Raw genomic sequence first — 19,071 nt, forward strand, 5'->3', positions numbered from 1 at the left:
CCAACCCTGTTTGTCTGTTAGCAAAATATCTCATGAACAACAGGATGGATTTCAATGAAACTCTCAGAAAATAATCATTTGATGTTCATCTACAACTGATTGTCTTTTGCAGCCAAACCATAGCTAATATATCTTAATAAATACCGAAATGGCTATAAGTCAGTCAATTTTACAAATAATGAGCTGGATTTTGCTGTGGTAGTAACTGAGAATTATCCTCAACATCCACAACAAACCTAACACATCTCGCAAGATTTTGCACAAGGTTATGCACAAAGTCATTTATAAGGTTTAACTAAAAGAGCTATAAGCCCATCTTTTCTCATCATTAGATAATTATAGTTTAAAACTCTGACATGAAAGGCGGTGGGTGATATGCATTTCTTTAAAGAATGTTCATGTAAAGCTGTTCACACTGTCAGCTAAAAAAAACAGTCCAAAGGAACGGTTCTTTGCAACAATTTTAATCTCTTTATCTGTTTAAAAGGAGGCTTACGGTTACTGTACATGTTTGTTCCACGTGTGACAGACTGCTGACTAGACAGTGTCTGTTTGAATTCATTTGGCTGCCCACATACAGCACTCTGCCAAAAAGAGGGGGTGTTCAAACACTGAACCAGCTCACAGAAACCACTGGGTTTTAAAATCGCCAGAGCGTGTGCACGTACAGCTTGTGTGTGTTTGCCTTGCTTTCCTTTTGCTAACTCAAAAAAACTGCTTCTCCAAAATGGCATGTGAATTTGATGATGTGTGCTGAAAGGTTTTCTGGGGACACGTATTTACACAAGTAAATGTGAGCGTGTGCGTTTGTGTGTGCTGCTTGGCTGCAGGGCAATTATTAGGGTCAGTGTATTGCCAGCTTGGTCACCAGCATTATGTTTGGAGTTCTTACTCCACAAGGTATTGATCTAAAACCATGTGTTTATCTGTCTGTGTGTGTTCGTGAATGAAGATGAGCAGGGAAATGAGGGGCAAGCCAAGAAAAGGAAGTATGTTCTGAAAGAGCAAATTTGACATAAAAATCCAATCATTTCTTGCAGCCCAGTGTGACAGCCAGAGCATAAAAAATACAAAACTCACTGCAGTTCATTTACTTTGCGGTAAATACAAATATCTCCTGACTGTTTTCTTGTATCGCTGCCTTCAGAGACACACTAAAAGGGTTATGTGTCAGCGAAAGAAAATACACGGACAGCCGAGTCGTTGTATAAAACATGCAAACAAATGCTCATGCACAAAAGGATGCCCAGAATGAATTTTACCAACGTTGCTCACCATTTTTGGTACACTAACAAAATAACTTGTTTCCTCATTATCACCTGCTGCAGCAACGTGAGGACGTTTTGCCGTGTGACATGAAAAATAGGTAAATACTGCACGGTACTGAAATGAGATCATTAAAGATTCAGCTGGAATTACAGGGTTTTTCTCAAGCGATGGAAAACACCTTTAAATACAGCACCCACTGAGTGTAAAGGCAACGTCTCTGGCTGTGTTCGTGGCGGCTGATTCCATATCATTATCTAGTCTGAACAGTAGAATATCATTTCAAGACAAATTGGCACACCAGGAGCACTGAAGGAAGTCTTGATATCACCACCAAACAGGTCTACATGGTAATGAGCAACAGTGCGTGTGTGTGGTTTTTTTTTTTCTTTTCTTCACGGCAAGCAACTTTAGGCTTAATATATTGTTTTATGTTAATCCCGAAAGATGGCAACTTTTTGATATTTCAAATCTGAATACAGCAGTTGTTGGTGAGACTTTGTGGGCTGATGAATAAAACTGAGAAATGAGGATGAACTGGGAAAGAGTAAAGAGAGCAGTCATATGAAAATAACAAGGAAGACCATAATAGGACCGTAATAAATAGAGGCAGACATAACAGAAGCAGAGGCAGGGAGATGGCAAGATGTGCTCAAGGGTCAGACTGGATATTCTGCTGAGAATCCTCTCTAAGGTCACCTGAAATTCCTTGAATGAATGTATTATCGCCCACTGCCTTTCATGAGTTTGAGGCTGAAAATCATTTCTTGTTAAGAAATGACGAAGCTGTACCTGTTTCGGTCAATTCATAAAAATAACGTTAGGTGCAATGTTGTGATATCGTGAGCTGTCACGCTCATAGCGTGTTCTGTTAATGAGTCTCAGTTTCTTGTTTAGCTCAGTATCTGTAAAATGACAGAGTTATAATCATGTCTGCTGATGTCGATTGGCTGTGGTGGCCATCTTGAACTGAGTTAATCAGTTGTAGATGTACAGCCAATTATTATTTCCTGAAAGTTTCTTTAAAATCCATTCAGTGCTTCAAGAGATATTTTGCTAACAGACAAACAGAAGTGACTTCAAATAAGTAATGGCAAAGATGTTAAACAGATATCTTGTGCAATTTGATAGTGCTTAAAATATGTTGGGGATCAGACTCAGCTACTCCACACTGAATTTACGTGACTCTTGTAAAGTAATTTATTGTAAAAAATAGTAAAAAAGCAGGTTGAAAAGTTCAGGGGAAGGAGTTCAAAGAGACAGAGAGAGTTCAAAGGGGGCTAAAATATTACCCAAAGTGTTCCCAGCTAAATGTATACATGAGCAGGCCAAGACAAAAAAAAAAAAAAAGCAAAGGGAGGGGGGGACAGAGTGCTGGATGTTCAGAGCAAAGGAGAGAGTGGGAGGGAGTTCAGCAGGGATATGGTGCACAGAGAGGAAGGAGCGAAAGAGGAGTGTTTATGGAGAAATGTGACAGTGTAGGGGAGGCGGGATGGACCAAACCAACTGCTGAACAAGTGTGACAAGTGGATCCATCAGCAACAATAACAGACACCTCTTGCTTTTTCATGAATCGTTCCACATTAAGCTCTGCTAACTTCTGTCCAGCTCACGGTGGCTTGTCCACAGTGATCCACTTGGCGGACCCAGCAGCAGCAGGAGCAGCGCAGTGATTGTTCCTGTGGGGGCAGACAGACTATAATGGAGGTAAGTCAGTTCCAGAGAGACTTGAAGTCAGTGTGGTTGATTGACTGGATTTTAAATGGGACAAATGATGGTAGACGCTGACTTTAGGCTCTTTAAATACAAGCAGCAACATGTAAACTAGCTTTATTTTAGTAGCATGCAGGTTTATGGTTGTTTGTGTGATTTTTTTAGTCTGACTTGCACAAAGTTTCACAGCAGATGAGCACTTGAAGCCTTTTACTACTTAAAAAATGACACGAGATGCTACTGCTACTTTGATTCTTTGCATAAAAGTGTTAGAAGGCCTAAAGCTCTTAACTTTCAGCCCAGTCATTGCTGAATGAATCTTTTTGATCTCAATAAACTTTACTTGCAATTTCAGGAAACAGGAACTAGACGCTGTTAAAAGCAGATGTTTTTTCACACGAATGAGACTGTTTTTCCTGACATAATCACCTAAAATGTCCTGGAACATTCTCATTATTCTGTTCTAAGGAATTGCAACACTGGGGGGGATGTCTGTGTCGGAAAATAATCTTCTCTGTCACACCTGCGTGCATTTAAGGTACTGTATCTGTTGAGACGTGCACAGATCATGAACTGTGGTGGGGACAAAAGTGAGCGGGCAGGTAAAAACTACCTGTTCAGACATGCTCTGGTTTACCCTGTTTTGTAATGTAATCTAGAGTGAACCACAGTGCAGGAAGACAGCCGCTGGGACAGTTTGTTCTTCCTGTGTTATTTCGGCGTTTGAATTTCTGATTTCCAAATGTGACGTGTGGGAAAGTTTTTGCTGAGGTTGACATCTTATATTCACAGACCACTATACTGTGCAGGCGCTTATTTCCATAACATGACAATCAGTGAGAGCTGTATTGACCTGCCAAAGACATCTTAAAATAACTGTCCCAGATACCCCCAACGCAGCATGGAGGCTCTGTCAAGAAAGAGCAGCATCCCTGCATCTTTGGAAGTCTGAACTCATTCTGATGAGTGTTTAACTTTTCCTCATTGATTGCTGCTCTCTCTCTCTCTTTCTCTCTGTCTCTCTTTTTTGAAGAGAGAAAAGGAAGCAAATATCAGCACTTATTTTATTTTTATTTTTATTTTTTTGACACCTAAACATGCCGAAATAAAAGTCAGAGTTTCCCTTACAGTGAACAGTTTAGTATTGCAAAATCACAGAGCTTTCATTTCGGAGCTGAGCGCAGGTATCGCCTGCAGCAGAGATTTCCAGCTGCTTTTTGGATGATATAGACCCCTTAAAGTGAGCTCATTGTGTCTTCTTGTACTCCCATATTACACCACGCACACACACAGCCTCAGCAGATTAGGAGGATGGGAGGATGGTTACGTTCAAGAATGACAACCTTATCACAGACTTTTCAGCTTGCAGGTCAGTGGGTCCTGGTGCCAGGAAAGGCTTCATTCTTTCCCACTTACCTCTAAACATTGTCATCTTCCGATACTACGATATAATAAAGAAATCATTCCTGTGGAGTGCAGGGATCATGTTTGACAGGGAAATCCCAACATTTATGAGTTTATATAAAGATAATATCTAGTGTTGCACAAACACACTGTCAAAAAAAAAACATTACAAGTTTAAAACCACATAAAATACATAAAGTTTGATGTTATATAGCCATCAATAAAATTAATTCAAGGTACATCATTCCTCAGATGGATGCATATCACCCGCCACCTTTCATGCCAGAGTTTTAGGCTAAAACTGTTATATGCTGAGGAGGGGAGTTATAGCTCATGGTCCAACCTTGTAAATAACATTATGCACAATCTTGTGCAATATGTGAAAGTGCTCAGAAAATATGTTGAGGATGCCTCTCAGCTACTACCGCACTAAAATCAGTTCAATATCTGTAAAACTGACTGAGTTAAGGCCATGTTTGTGTTGGTTGGGTCTGACTCCAAAAGTTATTCAGTTGTTGATTTACATATAACGATTACCTTCTGAAAGTTGTATGAAAATCCATCCAGTGATTCATGAAATACTTTGCTAATGCTACAGACAAACGAGAAACACTAGGAGTGCCCAAACATCTGCTGAGGCCACAGCATCATTAAAAAAAGAGTCCAATCTAGATTGTTATGTGGACCAAAATTTGATCAATTGTTTGTTGTGAGAACCCAAACATTTCCTAAAGTTTTCATCAAAACCTGTCCATTAATTTTTAAGGAATCTATTGAAGAGACAATCAAACGAACAAACAAATATAACACCGCTGAAAACATAACCTCCTCAGCGGAGGCGAGAAACAGACACGCACACAGAGGCACAGGCAAAAACATTATTGTTGCTTTGCCTTCAGCAGCAGGCGGTAAAGATTCTGACAAATCTACCTTTTTCTTCGCTTATTGGACTAACGTTATTGTGAAAACACAACAAATTGAAATTTAAAGTATAAAAGTGAGTCACACCCTGCATAATGCACAGATTCTGTTTAAAGCAAGGTACATGCTAATGGATAATTAATGAGGAGCACTTCAGAGTGTCTAAAAATACTACTTTTTGTTACAGTTCACTTTTACAGACATTTCTTTGAGCAGAATAAAAGCTCAGCGAGTAAATATTTTATGGCAGGAGAGCTGACCATGGTCTGCAGAATCTAACAGAAAATGCGTAACGTGCTTTAGAACTGTTTTGGACAGTTTTTTTAGAACGCTGTATTTGGTCTGTTTAGACCCATTTTAAATAAAATTCATAATTTCTTACTGTTGGATGAAGCGCTCTAAAGAAAAATAAAAGGACATTTCACATATTTGATCTTAGGACTCCTTTAATTTCAGAGCATCAGTTCTTGTTGAAGCACTAAATGCTCTTATTTAGACTCCATTAAAACAAGTGATTTCAGCTATAACTGCCAACATTATGCAAATGCATGCACTTCAGGAGCACCATTTGGTCAGCCGTACAACTCCAGCAGGTGATGCACTGAACCTCCTTATCTATTTACACCCAAGGAGGTGGATCGTTTAGTCGACCTAATGTCTCATCTGGATGCACAGAACAGCGTTTGAAAGCAATCTAATTTCACCGTGGGTGGGTGGGGGGCCTTCAGTAAAAGCTGGCCTATTATCAAAGATTCAGCCATGCTGGCAGGAGACGGAGTTAAAAGTAATATGTTACAAATGTTTACTCACTGATTTATGATGAATCTTTTTCTCTGTGAATATAAACCTTTACTCTGTAGAGGATTCATTGACTTCGTGCTGCAGCAGCTATCAATATATAAAGCCATGTTAGCCTCACAGAATCTAAATCTCCCTCACACGCTCTCTGTGTCTCTGTGTCTGTCTCGTTCCCTTTCTGCTCGTGCCCCTCACTCTGTCCCTGGTACTCCATCTCCTTTACTCTGGGGCAGTAATGAGTGTCTGGTATTCTGCACTTCACCACTGAAGCCCCATTCATGCTCAATCTCCTTTACAATGCACTAAAAGGATTACCCAATTAGTTGATATTGGATGCCACTGTGGGTGTGTGTGGATGTGTGTGCGTGTGAATTTGGTCACTAGATAGACATGTTAGTGATGAATGTGAAAGATGGATGACTGTCTCTATCCCACACTTCATTCTTAGTTGATTTTATGCTGGAGGCCATATTACTCATTCCTGTGTGTATCTGTGTGTGAAGGTGTGTGTGTGTGTGTGTGTGAGAGAGAGAGAGCGAGAGAGAGATACTGTGGCTTTGACAGGCTATAGAAGATGACAGAGAAAAAGAGAGTATTACCTCTCAATAATTCAACCTCCTTGCCCATCTTTCTCTCGCAATATACTCTTTGCTGTCATACATGAGCTGCTTCCTTTTCTTCTCATCACATTTTTTTTTTCTTCAGTCTGATTTATTCTGTCACGCCTGGGATGATAGGAAACTCCTGTGTCAATCATTAGTCTCTGTGTGTGTGTGTGTGTGAACGACAGATCAATTCCAGTTATTTAATGTGTTACATCATAGTGGAAGCATGTTCAGCATTCTGCGTTCATGGAATCAAAGGACATTAATATAGATCTGCTTTATCCTTTGACTTAAAGTGGGGGTTTTTTTGCACTTATACAGTAAAAGCACTGCCTTAGAGTACTTGTTTGAGCAGTTTTGCTATTTCAACAGTAGGTTTTCCAAAAACACATTGACTGTGTCAAATTATTCAAAATGAGTCAAGCTCAGCACCAATGTTGTGGAAATGACAACAGGTATGTTTGCAGGTTTATTTCTGTACTCATTTGCTCCTCAAGAGTCAAAACCTTGAATAAAAGTTTTCAGTCCCAAACATCCACAAAGAAAAATGTATTTTTAAATACACAACCCCCCCATGACTTTATATCAAATGTGGAGTGAATTCACAAAAGAACTGAAGGGACCTAAGTCAAATTTATTCATTCATTCAATTTCCAAACTTGTTTTGTCCTGTTCGGGGTCACGGGAGGCCGGGGGCCAGCTGTCACTAGCCGATATGGGGGTGTCACCCTGAAACAGGTCATTGATCCATCACAAGAGTACAAGTCAAATCAGAAAGTCAAAGGGGAAATTATGATATTCAGTGAAATCTGAAAACACACATGTTAATTAACATATGGAAATGTTTTGAAAAATGTGCAAGATTTTAATTGCACGCCAACACTAGATTGCTTCTTGACTAAATTTTAAAGTCTCAAAAAGAAAAACAATTGCTAGTATGGGTTAGATTTGCTTTGTATTTTAGATTTTTAAACTTGATAGAAATTCTGCTTTTTAAATGAATGACAGGAAGTAAATATAATAAAGAATCCAATTAAGGACTTTTGCATACATGTGCTTATAATTACGTTTATTGTTCTACACTCACATTTACGTCTTTTTAAATGATATGAAAACAACCACAGTTTACTCCATGTTTTTTTAAACGGAGAGGAAAAAAAATCACATTTTGTTTTACTTTTCCATTATTAGTTGAAAATTTTAAGTAAAGTACAAGTTAAACTTTAGATTATACAAAGAATCTTGGATTAAAGCCTCTGCAGGGTGTGCCCTTAATTACAGCGACAATTTATAAGGTTTTAGATACGGTTAAGACTGCACCCATGCACCAAGAACAATAAACTGGGACTGACCTAAATAAACAGAGACTGAACCTGATAGATTACACGTGCATCTGTTAGAAATTACCATATAGACAGTGTGAATTAAAGCGACGCCATCTGGTGTAGCGGCAGGGTGTGGCGGGACAGTGGGAACAGAGGAGAGAGTTTCATGGTCATTGTGGGACAGGTATAAATCCTGGACCTTTATAACGTACTGTTGCCTACCGCTGTCCGATCTAATGGATTGTTCATGCTTTCTTGAGTGTGTGTGCGCGTGTGTGTCTTTGGTGGGTTGGGGCTGGGGGGTGTATTGTACGCACGTCTTATGGGGGGGGGCAGAGCTTTGTGTCAGGCAGATCAGCTAGGGCCCAAAAGCGAAGTCGACACCCTACTGCCCTACCCCATCCAACCCCATCTCCAAATACACACACACACATAAACACTTGCATTACCCCCTGGTTGTACACACGCATGCTGAAGAAGTGCACAATACTCTTTTGTTCAGACACTGACACACATGGAGCCAGTCAGATATGAGATTAGATATATGCTTGCACCCACCCACTCTCTCTCACACACACACACACACACACGTCCCAACTCACCAGAGGTCTTAAATCAAGCAGTCCCCTTAAAATCTGGGAGATCAGAGCATTTGTTCTACTCATTAAACTTTTGCTAAACTAAAGAGATGAAAGGACTCTAAAATCTTTTAAATATTTACATCAAATCGATGTGAAACAGGCCACTTGTGAGCAGCGACTATAAAAGTGAAATGTCAGGACTACTGTTGTAACAGGCTCCAGTGTCTGAATGGGACTAATCGAGGAACAGGGGCAGTCAGCTGAAAGGGTGAGTGAAGAGTGTTGCTGAGAAAGATTCAGTCAGATCTACAGAGATACTTCACAATGTTCGATAAGTGGGCCAAAAGATTGTAAAAAATCACTTTGTGATAAAAGGTTTAGGACAGTATGATGTATTATGAGGTAAACTTTGGTGCAGTAATGCACATCTTGAGAGACATCAGACTGGTATGATGCCATTTAGCGCAGTTTATTCACATTTGGTTTTTTTTATAATATCAGTAAATCTGTAATGTTTTGTGTCTAGATGCGTAATTGGGCACTTTGTTGCTTCACATTTGCCTGCAGAGCAATCGTTTCTCTTCTCATTAATTCATTAGGAATGCAGTGCCGTGTTTTGTTTTGTTTTTAGTGTGTGTGTGTGTGTGTGATCGTGTTTCATACACAAGGTGTTTTGTCAAGTGTGTGTTTGTGCTCTTTGGGATGCTGAGTGCTTTACTGCCACTGTAAAACTGTCAAATTTGTATGGACATGTAAAAGTGTGTTTAAAAGCAAGGGCTCTCATAGGTGTACATCTGAACAAAGGGCATAAAGGCAGCTGTAAAACTAATGCTCTCTAGCCCTTTTATTGTTAGGACTAGTCATTTATTTAACACTAAAATATGGTCCTGTGCTGTTTGGGGAGAATACATCAACCGGCACACAAGAGTTCGCACAAAGAGGGCACACTTCAGCAGACAAAGAGCAAAAAGATAGAGGCCAAGCGCCCTTTTTTTTTTCTTACTCCTCCTCCTTCAGATGAACTGTTTGTTCAGGGTGGGTGCAGGGCACAGAGTGGGATGGATGGGTAGAAGGAGGGACTGAAGGATAAGGGAGGAAGGGAAGGATGAATGGTTATTACACAGTTAGTCAATGCACAAACAAGTGTGTGTGTGTGTGTGTGTGTGTGTGTGTGTGTGTGTGTGTGTGTGTGTGTGTGTGTGTGTGTGTGCTTGGGGTGGAAGGGGGGTTGCACAGAGGGTGTAAAAGATCTTTTGTGAAAGCTGAGAGTTAATCACTTGAGCGGCACACGCCATTTCTATGAGAGCACATGTTACACTGGGTCCCCTGAGAGAAGAGGGAGGTCTCTCTCTCTCACACACACACACACACACACACACACACAACTGAATTTACATATCAGTTATGATGCAAAACTGGGCACAAGTTGACGAGACAAGCAGGAGGACCCACCCCCTGAACAGAACGGTTAGCAGAACCTCCTGGCCGGGGTGATAGTGTTTGCATTTGTCGCCTGTTCATTCATACAGACACACAAGTCTGCCTGTTTGTTTCCTCCAGGACTGGATAGATGACTCTGCAGGGGCTTTGTAAGAGATGGGTGCTTAGTTTGGCCTGGCAGTAAGTAAAATCTATTGTTTCATTACACGGGTCCCTTGTCAGAGGCGGATGTTGATATCTGAGAGTGATAGTCTCCAGTTTGTATTTAGTATAAGACATACAGGCACAATAAGACACAGACAGACACAGCCGTGTCAGAGACTATTTACCACGGTGACACAGAGGATTACTTTGCTTTAAGTTTGTGCCACCTGAAATTTAACAACACATTTCATCAAGCAATATCTACAGAGGCTGTTTACTTTGATTTAATTTAAGTTTCAATTTGAACATTAAAGAAAATCTAAACTGAAGCAGTGCTGGAAGATGTGTTTGTGATATCTATGTGGTTAAACTTGCCTTTTTTATGGTGTCTTTTCCTAAAACAAAACAAAACAAAAAAAGTCTGAAAAGTTTGTTCTTTTCAGTCACCACGAGTCTGAGTCACTAAAACTTGTTTTGTTCCACTTTCTGTCTCACTCCTTTGATTCTGCTCAATGTGACACGTTCGCTTTGTTTCTCTGTCCCTCACATCACTTGTTTTTGGGGGTAATGAAATGTGACAGTTTTGATCTTGATCTTCCTCCTTCATTCAGCCTTTTCCTTTGTTTCATCCGAGCACAACAGGACAATAAATGCAATTTAGCTCCAACCCTGAGTTAAATGTAGTGTAAACTAATATGTTCCATGCTTTGTTGCTGTGGCCATTATAAAATGCTTAGAGGCTGTAGACCAGGTGGTTCTAGGAGAATAGATCAGCCAGTGTGGAGCCCTTTGCCATAAAGATTCACTACCGGGCTGACTTTTCCCCTGTGGGTTAGAGATCATGATAGCAGCATCTGGGGTCTGGTTGCCTTTTGAAGGAGGTGGGGACAGTGTGGCATCATGATTAGTCATGATAGGAACTCAATAAATAAATAAATAGGGTTGTCAACTATAATTAGGAATGTTAGCTTCAGGATTTTATTTAGCTTTCATGTGATCAAATTGGATTTATTGATGGTAGTAGTCTTGAAATAAAGCTCATTGTTGGTGTTTCTGTGCTTAGGTAGAAAAACAAAAACAGAAAAAGTAATTACCAAATATTATTAAGAAAGCTGCACCAGACAAATGTTGAATTGAGTAGCTTAGTTGCATTTTGAGGAAGGCCATCCGAAGAGTTAAATGCCAAATTCAACAGCAGACTATATATTTAAATGCACAAAGCAAAGCAAACTGCCAAATAAGCTTGTTCTGTTTGTTTGGCACAACTGTTTCATTGTTACTAGTCTCGACTGAACAGTAGAGATGGGCAAAAAAACCCTCAAATAGCCACTTTATTAGGTACCCCTGTTCAATTTCTTGTTAATACAAATAGCTAATCAGTCAACCACATAGTAGCAATTCAATGCAATCAGGCCTGTAGACTTGGTGAAGACAGTTTGCTGAAGTTCAGCCCAAGCATCAGAGTGGAGTAGAAAGAGGATTTAGGTGACTTTGAAAATGCATGAAAATCCCAGTAGATCAACAGTTCAGCCCGTCTGGCACCAAGAACCATACTGCGTTCAAAGTCACTTAAATCCCCTTTCTTCCTTTTCTGATGCTCAGTTTGAAGCTCAGCAAGTCATCGTCACCACATCTAGGTACCTGAATGCATTGAGCTGCTGCCATGCCATTGGCTGATTAGCTATTTGTGTTTACAAGCCATTAAACAGCTGTACCTAATAAAGTGACTGGTGAGTGTATTATATCACAGGATCTCAATGACATTTTCTATAGATTGCAGCTTGCAGTATTTCTTAGAGTAAATAAAAAGGAGTGTTTTCCATCTTTTATTTTCTGCGAGCTGCTGTTCATGATGATGACGATGTGAATCTGCTGCTACAAGGGCCCTGCAACAACAGCCAGAACACTGCAATAACAGAGACATCACTAAGTCAGTGAAAGCATTAAAGCATTCTAGGCTGTGTTTTCCCCAGAATTCTTCAGTAACAGTGTAACGCAGCTGTCTGGCAAAACTAATTCAATAATTACTGAAGTAATTTAAACTTGAAACTCTTCAGGAGTCAGCACAACACACCATTACCTGCTATAACTGAGCTCAAATTTTACAGTAAATTGTTATAAATGAATAGGTCTTACTATCAATCAAAGTGCAGCTAATGCAGCAAAGCTTTAAGTAATTTCTTTACCTTTAAACCACACATGCAGCTGCTTGTGTCTCCTCTTCCTCATGTGCCTTTTTTTTCTTACCTTACTTTGTGTTGTTTTGCCTTCATATGGTGAGACAAGTTTGTTTTTGTTTTTGACCTTTATCTTTTTTAGAGTTTTCTAGGAAATTTTATAAGATATTGCACTTCATTTGAGGTCTGTCCTCTTCTAGCCAAACCACTTTTATATTATTGAAGTAGCTTCTGGAGGCTAACGAGCTGCTCTGACCCTCACTGGGTCCACTCCTTATTGATGCACCGACACTTGGCTCAGACAGAACAGACAACATTTCAGTCTTGGCACTGAATCAACCTTATTATGTTTATGTCAGGCATATGGGAGAAGTAGGTTGCATGCTTTGTTGATGCATAAGGAAAATATTGTTTAAAAATTGGATAATATAAACACACTCATATATTTTTCATGCATATTGTTCTTGTTTTCCAGATGAAGCCATTGAAAGAAATGTTCTGGGGTCATGAAACGAGTCCTCCAGTCACTTCTCTATAACTTGACCATTTGGACCTCAGACCCACTCTGTCTTCACCCATGCTTGCAGGATCATGGGTAGTGTCAGCAGCCTCATTAATGGTAACAGCCTCAACAGCAAACACTGCAGGGCTTCTGAGCACAGGTTAAAGGAGGGAGCGAGCCACCACAGAAAGAGTGGAGGCTGCAGTCTTGACGGGTTGCTAAAGTGTGGCTTTGCTCAGGGCTCTTCATCATCCACTCATCACTCTAAAGGCCTCTCACACTCCAGGTCTGGGAGAAGTGAAGATTTCTTTTACATTAAGGTAAGGTCACACAAACCAACAATGTTATCTCTCTGAATCCAATGTGTTTAGATAGTTTTTCACCCTTGTTGAGTAAAACGCTTTTTGTTTCTCACAAGGTGAGTAACAAACCGAAGTCAGGGTACCACAGGGAACCACTGGAGGAAACTGTGACCAGAGATGGAAAATCAGATGGTCGGCAGCAACCAAAGCCAAAACTCCTGCTCATGCCTGGAAAAATATCCGAACGAGGGAGCTTGGTATGTCCTCATCTTACATGTACTATAGTTAAAAAATTAAGCTAAGTTTTTAAACCCCCCAAAATGTTTTACCAGCAGGATAAAACTGTAATAACAAGCTCACAAGTTTCATTTGAGGTTGCCTCAAATACAGAGCTCTCGACTCTTCATATCAGCATAGCAAATTTTTGTTTATTTGTGAGCTTTGATGATGCAAGTACTTTTCCGTCTCCAGCAAACTATCTGCTGTTAGCCTCATATTTAGCATATTGACATAAAAGAGGTATAGATCATCTCACTGAACTCCCTAAATGTAGCGTCTTCAAAAGAATTTGAAAGCCTCAAAGCGATGTGGAAGATGACAAATAAATAAACAGTAGTAATTTAAGAAGTAGCAGCCATTTTTCATAACCCGTGTTAAACCTTCATAGGTTTTTAATCACCTCTCTCCTCAGATTAATGACCTACGAATGCTTTGATCTCCTCATAGAGGTAAATTTCTTGCCAAGAAAACATGAACCAAAGCATCTTCCTCAATAAGTTCTTATTCCTCCAGGGAGGGACAGAAAAGATAAAGGGAGAAAACGTTGAGAAAGAGATCGAGGGCCAGTGAGAGTTTGACAGATTGAAAGGAAAAAAAAAAAAGAAGAAGGAAAGAGGCATCCCGGTCATGAAGTCAGTGTGAAGGAATGCTGAGCTCACAAGCCTTACCTCTTACACTTCAGCAATAGCTCTTATTATTAATATCGAGGAGCGGAGCTATTCATCTTCTCTTAGACAGCACATGGAGAGGAAATGTAGGCTGCAGAGGAGAAAAGAGGAGTACAGAAGGAAAGGGAGGTATGGTACGGCTGGTGACAGTCCTGAACAGCACAGATGGGGCCTGTGGAGTATAAGTTCATCTCAGAAATGAGTTTTCTCTTTCTTTATGACAGTCTAGTGAATTTTACTTGCAGTTACGGCTGTGAGGCTTTTAATAGTGTCGTCTTGTAGTGAAGCAAGACTTGCATGCTCCAGTGGTTCCATTTTTAATATGAAGTGACACAACTAGAGAAAAACCCATCCTTTTATTTGAACAAACTTCCAGCATGTGATAATAAATATTGTATGAATGAACTGTGATTTTTTTTCGGCTTTTTTGCAACTCTTTTCTCAACTTTTCCACATTCTTGCAACTGTGCTGTCAGCGTAGAGAAATCACTGAGAATAAAACTGTAAACAGTGTCATTTTATTCTTCTAGACTTCTGCCGAAAAGTCGCTGGTCCATTCCACTGCCTTCAAGTCTGCAAATCCCTCAAGACCTTCATCCACAGAGATTGGCCACAACAGCCTGGACCACATCCTTTGTCCCCTGAGGAAAGCAAGGAGTCCAAATGTTGGACACAAGCAAGACACCTTAGGTTTCTGTCAGTATACTAAAACAGTTGGCTTAAAAAATGGACAATTTAAACTACCACAAATTACTCAAATGTAATCTCTCTCTTCCAGGGACTCTCTCAGACTCTGGACGTAACTCCATGTCCAGCCTGCCTACCCACAGCACCAGTGGCAGTCTCAGAGCTTCCACGGGCCCCGTCTGTCAGAGTGATGGCAGCTCAGCTCTTGCAAACAGCCTCAGCAGAGGACAGCAACCCAATTTTCCTCCATGGGTCAACGGAAATAATGCCAACCCCGACTGCAGTTACAAGGGGTGCTGGAATAGCAGCGTTTTGGCTTCGAAGACTAATGAGGATTCTGGCTCCCCACTGTCTGCAGATGAGCCAAGAACTGCCTCTGAAACCACAGGTGGGATTCGGTCCCCCATAACGACAGACGAGTCACTGATTGAGCATCTAGAGCAGAGGCTGCTGGAGAGAGAAACGGAACAGCAGGAGCTACAGGTACCAAACTTTAACATGGCAAAAGAAAACTCCAGCTCAGTCGAGACTGGCACTTATTGTGTAGACCTCTGACACCTGAACTTTCCAACAGGTGAGTTTAGAGGAGAAGGAAGCAGACACCTGCCAGCTGTTTGAGGAGAGACAAAGGTACTGTGCTGAGAAGATGGACGGCCTGAAGCAACATTGCTCCACAAAACTACAGCTAGTTTCACAAATGGCTGCAAAAACACACCAAGCTCTGCAGCTGCAAGTCATCCAGCTCCAGGTTAGAGTCCATTTTTTGTCATTTATTCTCATCAAACAATCAACATATAAGTTATGATACAAGATCTGTATATAAATTAAGCTAAAATACAAATAATTAGCTGATGAATAGTGTGCGCTCTAATTATGCCAAATTGCGATTAAACTTTTTTTGCAGACAGAGAACGACAAGCTTCAAGAAGATGTCTCCAAGCTGACACAAGAAAGGAATCTTGTTGAACTCAGACTGAGGTCTTATGAAAAAGTGAGCACGCAGATCGTACCGACACTTGAGGAAACTCAATGGGAGGTGGGTCACCTGTGATGATATGAAACCAAAACAAAGTGGTTGTCAGAACAGCTTTAATACCAGCTAATATGTTAACCTGTCCCACTAAATGAACTCATTCACAATTTTAGTACACACATATTGGTGATACTAAAAGTCCTCAGGGAACATTCTACTTTCACAATGCTCATAGTTATAATGCAGTAATTGGTCATGGCACAAAATAGCAGTGAGTAAAACTAATTCTGTCGACCTACATCTGAACAAATTGTCAAGATTATTAAACACATTTGGCATTTGCAAACGCATCTCGGTAGCCTTGAATGTTTTCACCAAATTTAGACCAGTTTTCAGTTAGAGTTTTAAATTAACATAGTGGTTAGAAGTTATGCAGTTGCTGTGTGTAACAAGTTAATAATGAATAACAACTTTACGGATACTGGCATTATGGATAAAGCACAAACTAACAACTGCAAAGAAATGTATATGAGAACAACATCAACCTAAAAAGAAAACAATCATGTCAGATGAGATGAAAGATAAGAGTTCTGGGCTATCCAATGTTTTTTTTTTCTTTTTTCATCTTTAATATCCTACTAGGGAGCACATCACACACAATAATTCACATTCTTTTCACTGTAATTGCCTCAATCCAACTGCAGGTATGTCAGAAGACAGGAGAAATCTCGTTACTGAAGCAGCAGCTGAGGGAATGCCAAGCAGATGTCAGCCACAAGCTCAACGAGATCGTCAGTCTGAAAGCATCACTGAAGGAAAACATGGCAAAAGTGGAGAAGCTCGAGCAACAGAATAAAGACTATGAGGAGAAACTCCGATCCTGCACCAGAGAGGCTGAGGTTAGTTTGTCTGTTTTGATCATAAATGACCACAAAACTCACTCACAGGACAATTTTAGGAAGCAAGTTGGATAATATACACTGCATTTATTTTAGTATTCTTAATTTCTATCATGTGAGAGACCTAATCAGTTTTAAAATGTTATCAGAACCTTTGCATGAAAAGAATATCTTTAATCTTCTAAGTCTTCGAATATTTTCATTTTTGTGCAGGTGTGCCAAAATGAACTCCAGCGCAAAAAAAATGAGGCTGACTTTCTGAGGGAGAAAGTGAGCAAACTGGAGAAAGACATTCAGGGAAAGAATCAGGATTTTACTACAGCCAAAGACAAGAGACTGCAGCAAAGTTTGGAGCTCGAAGGCCGTTCGCCGACTCGGACCTCAGAAGGACCAGTCCAGGAATCAGAGTCTTCTGAGCAAGAGGCAGACACGATGAAACACGTCTCCACTGAATCGCTCCAGAGACAAGTGGAAAGACTGAAGCAGCAGCTCGGAGAGGAGAAGAGTGCTCAACAGAGGCTGGTCAGCAGCTTTGAGCAGGAGCGGCAGACGTGGAACAAGGAGAAAGACAAGGTGATCAAATATCAGAAGCAGCTCCAGATCAACTACCTGCAGGTGCACAAGAAGAACCGAGACCTGGAGAAGGTCCTGAAGGAGCAGACAGCCGAGCTGGAGAGCCGGGCCGAGCTGGGCAAGAACATTAGATACGCCTCAGGGTTACAAACGTATGATGATGTCATTGCCACAGAAATTTGAAGTCAGCGGTCACTCTAAAAGTCTTCTCAACTGGTCTTTTTTTCTGTCATCACATTTGTCTCAACGTGACAACATCACAACAGCAGGAGTTCGACTACTTTGCATTTTACTCGAGTTATTTATTAAAAAGTTCAAAATGTAGAGTATTTTGTGTCCAGGTTGCAAGATTCAATGCTATTGAAACTACTTATTAAAGATGGCATTGTTCTTGCTTGTTTAAAAGAAAATACTAAGTTATTTAGAGTTTGAACGAGAACTGACTTACCTTTCATTAACAGTATTTTGTAACAGCATTAATTATCGATCAAATCGTGTTCAGTGTTTTGGTTTTAACTCCCTAGTTAATTACTGGTAGAAAACAGTTATTATTTCCTAGGTGTTGATATTACTGTTTTATAGTAACACATGATAAGCATGATAATTGCTTAACACCTGTTCTTCCAGCACGAGCATTTATCCCTGATAAACCATCTACTGTAAGTGAAGGTTTCTAAACCTTAGTACATTTTGATCTGCGCCCATGACACTGTAAGCTCTCACACTGTCTACTCTTAGTGGGTCTGAGCATAATAAATAGTTTTAAACGATTACATATTTTCAAAACAAAGCCAAAATCCTGTTGTGAACATTTGCCACAGATGCACTGATGTCAAACGTTTTTCATTAAGGTGTCAATTATAGTTTTATATGTCGACAACAATGCAGTTAATATGTTATAATAAACTTATGGTATATTTTTGTCACATTTTAGAGCTTGTAAGATGTACATGTTTTTTGTTTTTTAAATAAACATTCCAGTGATTTGGACATTTTGTGTGCAAGGCTTCGCCAACAAAAGAGTTTCTTCAGGTGCCACGTGGATTCCTAATGTAAATCCAAACATCCTTAATATTGCCTCAAAAACAATTGTGAGCTAGAGAGATAGTTGGCTCATTTTTTAAGTGGTGTTTTGTCAAATAGCTATCAACAATTAGTACCTCGTCAGCCATGACATCAGTCATTGAGCACGGAGTGTGAGGAACAGGGCAAAAGTCTTTGACCAGGCTAGGTTAATGGCTAGCCAACTGAGGGCCCATTTTATATTGATTTTCAGGCTTATGAAACAATTATTTATCAGAAAAGTCATACTGGTGTGTAACAACACCACATTAGTTGGTATTATTAAACATAAACTTTTGCACAACACAACATTTGTTTAGTTTGTCACTGTTTTCTCTACCGAACAATGTTTGTGTTATTACACAAATGTATGCATGCTGACATACGTAAATGTCAGTGTCCTGCTGCTGCTGACTGTATCGGTCCACCAGGAGTTGAGTAAACTTTTGAGTGACTGGTGTGCTGATCAACAGCCTCGGCACCAACGACATGAGATCCACGGTATGCTCCACATATGTAGATTTGCAATGTAACACGCTGCTCGATGGAGAAAACAGTGGCAAAACTAAACGAATGGTATCATGCAGAAGTGTAGAATATTAGCTAATGTACTGTTCTATCACACCTGTAAGACATATTGGAAAAACAATTGTTTTTAAAAGCCTGAAAAACAAAATAAAAAAGGTTGTTGTTTGGCTAGTCATGAGCCTATTCTGGAGAAAGATTACTCTGTCCTCTAGGATTGATGTCAC

General features: G+C 40.1%; 1 protein-coding gene across 5 annotated transcripts; it reads left to right on the top strand.

The window, feature by feature from the left end:
* The first annotated feature begins 2,728 nt into the window (after positions 1 to 2,728).
* Positions 2,729 to 18,261, top strand: lzts1 (leucine zipper, putative tumor suppressor 1). 5 transcript variants are annotated; one of them, XM_017417308.3, is made up of 10 exons: positions 2,730 to 2,973; positions 10,174 to 10,233; positions 12,850 to 13,196; positions 13,295 to 13,435; positions 14,656 to 14,821; positions 14,904 to 15,295; positions 15,387 to 15,560; positions 15,717 to 15,848; positions 16,490 to 16,684; positions 16,898 to 18,261. In XM_017417308.3, the coding sequence occupies exons 3-10, from the start codon at positions 12,966 to 12,968 to the stop codon at positions 17,438 to 17,440; spliced, it is 1,974 nt and encodes a 657-aa protein (XP_017272797.1). In that variant the 5' UTR covers positions 2,730 to 2,973; positions 10,174 to 10,233; positions 12,850 to 12,965; the 3' UTR covers positions 17,441 to 18,261. The 5 variants fall into 5 exon arrangements, with proteins under 5 accessions (XP_017272799.1, XP_017272797.1, XP_017272796.1 ...); XM_017417310.3 differs by lacking the exon at positions 10,174 to 10,233 and having other exon boundaries at positions 2,729 to 2,973; positions 14,656 to 14,815; XM_017417307.3 differs by lacking the exon at positions 10,174 to 10,233.
* The last annotated feature ends 810 nt before the right edge of the window (positions 18,262 to 19,071 follow it).

Source organism: Kryptolebias marmoratus, linkage group LG1 (genome assembly GCF_001649575.2).
Source record: "Kryptolebias marmoratus isolate JLee-2015 linkage group LG1, ASM164957v2, whole genome shotgun sequence".
Classification (NCBI taxonomy): domain Eukaryota; kingdom Metazoa; phylum Chordata; class Actinopteri; order Cyprinodontiformes; family Rivulidae; genus Kryptolebias; species Kryptolebias marmoratus.